The sequence below is a fragment of the Schistocerca gregaria genome, chromosome 1, assembly GCF_023897955.1.
Source record: "Schistocerca gregaria isolate iqSchGreg1 chromosome 1, iqSchGreg1.2, whole genome shotgun sequence".
NCBI classification, from domain to species: Eukaryota; Metazoa; Arthropoda; class Insecta; order Orthoptera; family Acrididae; genus Schistocerca; species Schistocerca gregaria.
The window spans coordinates 695992929-696003793 of record NC_064920.1 but is presented as its reverse complement, the minus strand read 5'-3'; the positions used below and the strand labels follow the sequence as shown (position 1 = coordinate 696003793).

Here is a 10865-nt window from a genome sequence, read left to right as displayed (position 1 = left end):
GATACAGGGTACTTTTTGTAATGTCCGTGATTCTTACAGTTTTCCTTTCAATATAGAAGGTCACAGCTGGAATTCCCCCCCCCACCCCCACCCCCACCCCACCCCCTCTTTTACGTAGTTGACTGTCCGTACTACAATATAGTCGTTAATTCAACATAGTATCACGTGGAACTACTCGACTATCACACAGAGGACGTTGTTCAAAGTACTCCCCAACCAAGCAGACTGACATTTCCGTGAGTCATTGTATCATTTATGTCAGATGCTGCGATGGTTCCATGGGGACGGTAACACCCGATTTCTTCCTTCTCCTTTTCAAAACGCACTAGTTCTCTGTCTATAACAAATCCATGTAGATCTCTTAACTTGTTATTCCATAGTGTACATAATCACTCAAACCTAAATGTTATTACTCACTTTGTATCAATTTTTTCCCAACCCCTTACAACAGCGTGAACAGGAATGTGAGTTTTCTTACACTAATGATCCGTTGAATTAGATGACCCCACCTCATAACATTCATTCAACAATCGCTTTCGCTCTGCTGACGACAGCGACGCGTTGATGTGGATGTCACGAGATACCACAAGCGTTGTGGGAGTGAGAGGGGGTGGGGGCAGACGGCTCTCTCATCACTCAACCGCGTCACACAATCTCAACTGACTTCGCGGTGAGAAGAAAGGTGCGCGCGATGGCATCCCAGACATGCTCAAAAGAACTGAGAGCAAACGACCCATGGGATTGGGGCACAAAACACCATTATGTCCGTTCAAGAATGATGAAATGCTGCACTGTGATGCTGAAAGCTTAACTCACCTGTGGGGTGCTCTAGGCAAACGACAGGATGCACATGACAGCAGCTTTCTAAATCTTCCACCGATACGATGCGGTTGCGAAAGTCCTTTTCACGCAATGTAAACATCACCCTCTGTAGTACAATCTACCACCAGATTGAAAGGGGTGACCTGTGAGCATGCGGGATGCTTCGTTCCAATTGGTTTTAAAAGTATTTGTTTACTGCTCACCGGTTGTTGTTAGGCTTTGTGTGCTTGGTAAAATGTGGTTTATTGTTGCTCCTATATTTACTATTACAACGTATCACAACCAACTACCACTGGTATCTGTTATTCAGAAACAAATGTCGTCTACAGCTGACTTTGGCGACAGTGTCCACAACTGAGGACACTGAGCGCCGCCTGCACGCAGTAGGCAGCGATCAAATGTGCTGGTATGAAGTGTCCTGACCACAAAGCGCTTTACTGTGTCGCTGACGGCTAGTACAAGATCTGTTAACATATCAGTCACTTGACCTACCGGAATAAACCATACAATGTGACCACACGAGCATCGCTATCTCCAGCACCGCACGAGTGTATGACGGTTATATTTGCAAGTCACTGATTGAATAAGATACGCTTATATTCATCCGATAGGATCTTATCAGAACCAATCGAAAGAAATGTATATTCTTCGATTATTCAATGTTCGAAAATTCTGCTGCGCAATGTCGTCCTCCCATTACTATTAAGATCACAGCTTTACACGCCGCTAGTCGTAACTCACTATTGAGAGACTATAGCGACTTATTGACAAAAAAATGACAGTGAAATATAGTGCCTGACAATAAAAAAAAGATAAATGAACATCTAGAAGGGGAAGACTAAATAAGTTGAGAAAGTAGGTGTTATTGGTTCACTAATTAAAAAATCGAGTAAATTTTACAATGAACTTGGCAGTATGAGCCCCCCTATGGCCTAGGTGGAGTATGAGCATCCCCTCTGGCCTAGGTACATGCACTGATTTGAGTGCCCATGAAGCCACTGTATCCTCTCCAGAGGCAACCTGACCCACAACTGTTATTACTGGCTCTTGAAATCCTGGATAATGGTATTGGGATGGAGCTGACGTCCACGCTGGCCAAACAAGTATTTTATCGCGGAGATATCAGGGGATCAGCGTTAAGCAAACAGGTCATAAGAGACTTACTATTTGTGGGCTGGTAATGTCCTGTTAAAACATGGCACTGCAAATGCTATAGCACTTGATGTCACACATGAGGACACAGGATATCTGTAAAATACCGTTGTGCTGTCAGAGTTAAATTACTCACTCCTAGCCGTGACATCAAGTCATACTCAATGGCTCCCACACGATAACACCAAGAGGAACTCGCCTGTGCACCACCAAGACTTAAGAAGAGTGGGGCCTCTTCACAGGTTGCTGCCACACTCATCGACGATGTTTATCTGGGGTAGTGCTGGAAAGCGATTTATCACTGATACAACGCGCGCGCCATTCATCAGTAATCTATGTTTTCTTGTCTCGGCGCCTCTTCAAACGCAGCCGTTTGTGTTGCGGTGCTAACCGTAGCCTAAGCTTATGACGGTAATTCCCTAGTCTGGCTGCTGCTAGTCTCTGACTGGGGTGGGGGATGACACTCCATTACTTGCTGTCGCATGACAGGTACATGTGTGATGGAGTTAGGATGTTCTTGGTGCAAAATACTGCCATTCTCTCTAGACGCGGAACCTTGACGATGAGTCTGACTCCACTAACGTTCCTATTCAGCCCAACATGGCGCCAGTCACATCAGAATGCGCCATGAATCTGGATATTGCACGATTCGACCAGACAGTGAAATGGAGACCCACAATGAGGCCCTTTCAACTTGTGCCTGGTGCTGATAACGCTGTTGTATACTAGTACCCGCTATCTCTGTGCCCTTCGCAGTGGTCACTTAACACCTGAAGAGGTTCTCGCACGTTATATACCCTATCAGGACTGGTCACAACACTAAACATCTGGTGTCTGTTCCACCTGCTACAGAGAACAGCAACTGTAATCATTTACATACCCGCCGAGCTTGCGTACGTGTACGAAGCACGGTGACATACGACGATGTCTTCTAGATGCATCACTTTTACTACCAAGCAGTGTATTTGCACAAAATTACCGCAATTTTGAATGCAGTAAATTCTAAAACTTGACGATAGAATATACAGTATATTGAGAGAGCAGTCATTGTTACCTTGTAACTACACAATGGAGTAGAAATATTTGTAAGGAAGTATTTTAGATGAAACTTTTAGAAGTTACTTAAATTTCGTATGGCTTAATTAAACTGCAAAAAACTTTAAACTGGCTCTCAACGTTAATGCAGCAATGAGATGACACACACTCAAAATGTACGAAACTAGAAACAATATGGATGCCAAAAAATGAAAGGACAAGTGGAAAAATGAAGAAAACGAAAACCTTCACGGCTTTGGTGGCTACTGAAAGCAAAACATTGATAAGTAAATACATAGATTAATAGTAAAATACAATTCGTTCCACCCATCACTTTTCACAAAAAGAAAAGTAATCACTGAAATTTACAGGAAGTTATTCTGGTGATTGCTGCGTACAGAAGTTGGTACTCAATGGTACTACGTGCAGTACAGAATTAATGTGCACGTTCTGCGACAGGAAGTATTCATCGAATCTAACCCTCACGGTTTCCTTGCATGTAAGCGTTGTTGCTTTACTGATATATTAAGTTTGCTTAAATTCCAGGAGCATGATCATCTTTTCAACACGAGTCGAGGATCATTCTCCTATTTCCGAAAAAATGATTTGTTCAATAAATGTCATTGTACTTGTAACTGAAGTTTGCATCAGTAGCTGAGTTGTCAGCAGGAATTTTTCTCTGGCGAGAGGACTCTGAGCGTCGGTAGGCCAATTGAGGAGGCACTATAGGGAAAATTAACGGCTACATGGTCTGGCGGAGCGGTGTGCTGACTCCGTGCGCTTCATACCGCATCCAAATGACGCCCTAAGGCAGGCAATGACACGTCTGTCGGTCAGCACTGGATGGCTTCTCAGTGCCGGAACGCAGAGCTGGTATGTGTAACTGAAATGTATAACGTAAACATGAAATTATGTGTTAAACAGTTACATAAGAGTTACACAATACAATTCGTAAGACTGATTACAAATTACGACAAATTATGAGTTTTGAACATCGTTTCGTCATTCCCAGGTCCTAATAGTGGATGTAAATATGTAGTGCGAAAATTATCTAGATTAGTCTACAGACCATTACGTACAATATTCCCGATCTATGTATTCCTATATTCTAGCAGAGAATAAAACTTTAAGACTACACCCTCTATTTCTTTACTCACCAGAGAGTACTTGAGTGAATGATCTGTCATATGACCACATGTCAACTAGAAGATGAACTTAGTTATTTTTTGCAATAAAAATACAGCAACAGCAGCACTAAGCCCATGAACACACTGGTATCATATGTAACAGGTCCTCCACTGACAGACTTTCAGAGTTGGTAATATGCACCAAAACAAGGGTAAAAATTTAGTAAACATAGCGTCTAAAATGCTCACCATAAGAACTATGAGCATTTGTTCAGCAGAAGAGACGTGTTTCACAGTAGCGAAGATGAACAAGTCTTCACATCTGTTAAGGTACGCATTTCAGTGCCCATGTTTAGTGGATATGTTTATCTTGTTTTGGTCCATACTACCACCACTGAAAGTGTGGAGTTCTGTTTCACCCTGATACAGGGTGTAAATTTTACGTTGACAAACCAGAATAACTCTAAAAATAAGCGTCACATGAAAAAATGTGTACAATCCAAAGTTGATTAGTTTCGAGGGGACATCTGTTGGTGCTAAAATTAGCCCGCCACACCAGCCCCTTTGTGTGGAAAATAGTTACAGATAAATAAAAAATACTGATTTACTTCGTAAATTTTGATTCGCTAAAACTAAAACTCTCCTTGTCTCCCCATAGGGTGAGGTTTGAGAGAAAAGATTTAGAGTTTTACAAATGACCACGAAACAAACAAAACTTATCCGAATCTGCGAAAAAAATTAATATTTGGGTCAACATTTGTAAAACTCTAATTCCTCTCTCTCAAACCCCACCCTATGGGGAGAGAGGAAGAGTTTTAGTTGTGGCGAATCAAAATTTACAAAGTAAATAAGTATTTCTAATTTATCCGTAACCATTTTCCACGCAACCATTTTGCGTAACCATTTTCCGTAACCATTTTTCAGCGCCAGCTACCAAGAATCAAAACGAATGTTTAAGACAAAATGAACGTAGTTTTTTAAGTCGAATCTGATACTGCAATAAAAAATGGGGGTTGCTATTTGAAATTTTAAAGTTGCCTCCCACCCAACATCCACAGGGCTGAGGTGTAGGGCTAATTTTAGCACCAGCAGATGTCCCCCTCGAAAATAATCAACTTTGGATTCTACACATTTTTTCGTGTGAAGCTTATTTTTAGAGTTATTCTACGTTGTCAATTTAAAATTTACACCCTGTATAACAATATCTAACAATTAACACAATTATCGTCAAACAGAAGTATGTATACTGTAAATCAACGTAATTGCTTCATGCTTCAAGCGAACTGAAGTAAGGAAACGTAAGAAAACCTGCTGCGAAACGTATGAACTTCACCCTGTTGCAATACGAATTTTCTGTAGGCGGATGAGGAAATCGTAGCTTAAATATTTCAGACGAATGGTAATTAAATCAGCTGAGTTAGCGAGGATACAAATCGTTTCATTTCCAACAATTCGTGCAGCAACAACTCCTCATTCACACGGCGATCATTTTAGGTAACCTTACTACAATTGGAAAAGACTAACACTCTTTGTCCGTGAAACACACAGAATTTATTAAAGTTAAAAAAACTTTTAGTTAATATCAGAGTTTCACCGAAAGGTTATGTCCCATTTCGCAGGTGGCGTTTTCTGGATCACCAAATTTTAAGTAGTTACGAATGGTTACACAATATTTGTTGTATGTTAATGATCTATTGTCTCAGCATACTTACATCCAGAATGAATCGCACCTTTCTGCTTCCTTCCTCAAAATTTCAATGCTTATAGCCAGCTCAAAACTACGCTACCTGTGTTCAATAGAATTCTCTCTCGTTTCAATACTTAGCCATTTTTCTGTTTGTTCTAATGCCTATGTAATTTGTATTATCAGTGTAACTGCACATTTGAATTTTATAGTATAGAATCACACAAAAGTTCTTTTAAGTTATTATACCCCCCTTTCCTCACACTCATTTCAAATTTTCCCGAACTCTTCCTGAAGTTTTTACATGGAGACGTCCAGCAGCTCATTCTTGGTGTTTTTAATTATTTTGATTCTTGTACATATTTTTATTTTGTAAATAGTAATGCTTTCAGTTTTAAGTAATAATACATTCATGACACTATTAACAAAGTTAACGAATCCTCTTCATAATTTGTGACTTCCGAAATTTCCCAAACCTCGATGCATGCACACATTAGTCCTAAACTGAAGTTTGATCGTTTCTACGTGGATTACCGAACCTTTAACTACTCATAGTCCGAATCCTAACAGGAATTCCACCAGTGGGCATCAAAGGCGAGAGAGTGGTCGCCAAGTTCATCGCCGATTACTCGTTTATCTTCTACTGTTATTGTTTCCAATATTTCGTACGTCGACCGTTTTCCTTTTTTCACAACTGTTTCCCCGAATCCTTCACAATAATGGTGAATCCTAAAGCTTGGGACGCTGTTATTCGTGCGAGCGCGCGCGCACACACACACACACACACACACACACACACACACACACACACACACACACAGAGAGAGAGAGAGAGAGAGAGCGAGAGAGAGCGAGAGAGAGAGAGAGAGAGAGAGAGAGAGACGCGCGCACACACACACACACACACACACACACACACACACACACACACACATATCGCCTGACGGCGAATAATGATACCTTCAGCGCGGATGGGCACTGCTTCGAACTCTTGCGGGAATCAGACGAAGCTGCGAGCAATGAAGATAATGGGAAATGGAAGCTGCATGTACAGTGTATAACAAATTGAGAATTTGGGTTGGACGGAAAGCGTGCGCGGGTAACCGAAGCAGTTAAGGCTACCGCTCAGTAAAAACGAGAAACCCAGGTTCGGCACAAATTCACACTTACAGCCACTGGATTTATTTCAGTGCCCAATTACGGCTGAGGTCTGAATTTGTTTCATATCACATATATTTACAGCTGCCGATTAAAAAAATGGTACACGTTCTCTCATACACAGTCAAATTATTAGTTTGTAATGAGGTACAGCAAGCCACGAGCCCCTCATACCAAAACACCCAGGTAATATTCCTAAACAGCCCCGTAAATTTAATCGTTTAACGTCGGGTTCAATCTGTGAATTTCCGAGTACTGCTCTTAAAACATCCTTATTTATTTAATTTTTCTCTTCCACTTAGACGTCCTAATGATTTCATGACTACATTGACAGATTTACATTTGAACTATTTTTTATTCGTCCGAAAATATGATTTACCAATTTTGCCATCTTCCGATGACAAAAGTTGCGCTATTAATAATTACTGGCCTACGATTGTGTACGTAGACTAATTTCCCAGTTTTTAGGAAACGGTTTATTATTATTTGAATGTTCTGATCCACGCGCATGCAACTTCTTGCCTTGAAATCTGTTTTTGAAGATTAATATCATGAGGCAACGAAACAAAGGATATACGATCTATAAACAGTTAAGTTCTAGATTTTTGTGTAGTGATATGGTTGCTAAAGCTCTGTCGGCTTTATTGAGAGAAGATAAAGTTTTTCGACCCACTAAGATCTTCACTAACTACAACTGAGGATACGACTAAGCTTCTAGCGTAGATGTAGTGTAATCAATGGAATGGTTAACTTGTTTGAACCCCTTTTCAAGCAGAATGATCTTCGGCAAATGTAATCACTGTCTGAACTAACCTAGTGTGTATAATGTGAGTGCATATTGTACAGGTTTGGTACCTTTCATGATGGACCAGGATTGTAGGAAATGTTCCAATAACGAGAAGCTGTTTACGAGGAAGCTGAAAAGACTGATGGCAAAGCATTACCCGGAAGCCTATCGCGATATGGCACTTTTGGCTCGCCGTCTCCAACGTCAGTCAGCAGCCGCCGCCGCCGCCGCCGCCGCCTCCGCCGCCACCACCACCGTCAGGACAGTTAGCAGGACCAGCGACAGGTCCTGTATCTACCGCTGCTGTTCCTGGCATCGTCTCAGACATCGACACGGCTCTGCAATCGTGAGTGGCCGCACACACGAGTAACGTGGACGTGCTCTCATCCAGTCGTCTACTGTAGTCCTTGTAAATTGATCAAGTTAACCGACTTTTCTAATTACCTGATACACGATTTATTAACATTTACTAACAGGAAACTTAATTCCATATTATGCCTAGAATCACTGTTTTGCTCCTACTTACTACCTGTCAACTGTTTTAAGTTGTCTAATTAGTCAATAAAAATGTTCAGTTCACCTAAAAATTTCAATGACGCCACCAAATTAAGGTCCTATATACTATTCCAAGATTTTAAGATTCCAATGTTTTCTTAAAATATTCTCTTGTCTCCAGTGAAAATAAGAATTGGTAGCTTAATACAAGGAAAATACTAACGAGCAAAGAGTAAGATGTCCAGTCGAAGAAGAGGTGATTGCCTCAGACTACGGAAAGACAGAAAAGGAAATGGACCCTTTGAATGCGTCACCTACAAATTAAGAAATGCCCATTGTAGAAATCAGACGTAGGTGGCCTAAGGACCATTTAAATGTAGCGCTAGTTTAAGTTACCAGAAGAACGTATGTTCTGGAAAACCCTTCCTTGTCGTCGTAGGTGTGCTATATTCACATTTCGATAAGGCTTCAGGAAACTGGTATCCCTGTAACCAGAAAACACTAAGTAGATTTCTTCTGCCGAAAGAATACGCACGGCCACTGTTGTCAATCATGTAAAAGGAATTCTCCTTACTGATTACTTTTTACACTTTAAAGCAATGATGGCTTTGAATACGAAGGAAAAAAAAAGAACTCATGTTTCATCGAACGTTACTTTTCATCAGTAAGGCCGTAACTCGGTGCATGCATCGTGTACGATGGAAAAATATGTGAAATATAGAACTCATTTATTATGTTTGTTAATGGGATTTGTATGTTATCTATGCACAACTTCAGCACGGAGAAAGGAACCTCGTCTATGTCTGCTGAATTCTTATTTTTAACTGTTTTACTGTCTTCCTGACTTCATCTCTGCTCTGTAGGTCACTGTGTGTGCTGTACGTGTTGAAGGTAGATTTTGTTCCAGTTTCTCCGCAAAGCCAGAAAAATAATCATTTAGCAACTCTGCTAATTCCTCAGGAATTTTTATAATTCTGCCTTCATCTTTGATTTTTATGGTATTACATTTGCGCCTGCCTTTTTTTTCAGTTTCTTGTTTACCTTTTTTCAGTTTTAGTGCTTGTAACATGCTAAATTACTTTGCTTTTATTTTCTGTATTTTTATTTTGGAATTGACTTAAGCCAAAGAGAAAGTTCAAAGAAGGCCACCTAGATTTGCGTTGTCCCGAAACTGGGATGAGACCAAGACATATGTTATATGTGAGTTGGAGTTGCATCATGAAAACAATGGAGTTGTTCTTTGCAGCGACATCTATTCACGAGTTGTTCTTTGCAGCGACATCTTTTCACGAGTTTGCTATCACCAACTTTCTCTTCCCAAAGCGAAAATATTTTGTTGACGCACATCTACCTACGGAGAAACGACCATCGTGATAAAATACGTCAGAGGCCATACGAAAAAATTTAGGTGTTCATTTTTCCGAAGTGTTAATCAGCAGTGCAACGGCCAAGAAATGGACTGAAAACGCTTCAATGAATTCTCTGCAAGGCACTTAAGTGTGAACTGTAAATTTAGATTTCTGCTAATATTTGTACGTACATTCATGCCACGCAAGCAACTCGGGGCATGACGGAGAAAAAACGTACGAGCGGCTTTTATGTAAATGAAGCGGAATTCCTCAGAATTCAATCTATACTGCCTTATTTTATGGTCTTCGCCACACACCGATGGCACGTAAACTGTTTGCAGTGTTTCTCATAAGCTGGCTCTCGAAAATTTTTCATTAGCCTTGCTCTAAAAACTTGGTTCTGATTCTCCCTGTATGACCATTAAGCATACCGTCAAGGCATTCACACCTGTGGGACAGTATTCAAGAATGGATGACAAGAATAAACTGTTTCCCGAAAGAGTAAACTGGCTGTAAGTCTTGCTGTAAGTGAATCAGTCGTTCACTCCCCCGCTAAGTTTTTTTTTCTGTACTCACATTATATACCGCAGAATTATTACCTCTAAATTCTATCGTCGTAACTACGGCCTGAAGTACGGCTGACGCCGCAGTAGAAAATCATTAATCTTCCCCCGGTTACAGCGCTACCGTTCACCATAGAAAGCAGAAAACTTTGTAATCTTCCAGCGGGAGAAAATTTAATAAATAATCACATCCACAGCGAACAAACAGACAGAACCTCCTAGCCTGTTATACATGTTCTTATTTAAAGTGCCAAATCATGACATCATTAAGTGTTTTTGATCTTCCTGTTTGGCGTTTTGTGAGTCTTGTTGCATAATGGCACATAAAATCAAAATTCCTGTAGTCACCTAGCATCTCAATTGAAACTTCGACTTGCTCGTGTAACCTTATTGAGTGTCCGTCTTCCTCATCAAAATGAAGTCTTGCGTTTTCCGTCCTTATGAAAAATTCTCAGTCCATTTCACTTCCTGGCTGAAGTCATTACGTCAGAAAGAGGAATAAATCAGCTAGCATCGTAGCAGAATGACCAGCTTACCGGTCAAATGACTTTTAAATCACCTCTCCGTGCGCCAAAGGAAACGACTGTTTCTTCCTGCAGCAACAAGCGAGTTGCGCAATGGTGACCAGATAGCTAAGGAACCGTACCCGTTGGAGTGTTGCCTGCAACTCCGGTATAAAAGCGCCGCTCCGTG

The 10865-nt window shown here is 40.8% G+C and overlaps 1 protein-coding gene across 6 annotated transcripts in view; it reads right to left on the bottom strand.

Annotated features, from left to right (window-relative positions):
- Positions 1-10865, bottom strand: part of LOC126365127 (peripheral plasma membrane protein CASK-like) — a 1978716-nt gene that overhangs the window by 880922 nt on the left and 1086929 nt on the right. Inside the window, exon 10 of one of the 6 annotated variants that reach the window (XM_050008122.1) lies at positions 3265-3892. The exons of the other annotated variants lie outside the window; for them this stretch is intronic. Coding sequence (XP_049864079.1) covers positions 3815-3892 — 78 coding nt within the window. The 3' untranslated portion in view covers positions 3265-3814. Of the gene's footprint in view, positions 1-3264; positions 3893-10865 lie in introns of those variants that run through there. 6 annotated transcript variants of the gene reach the window in all.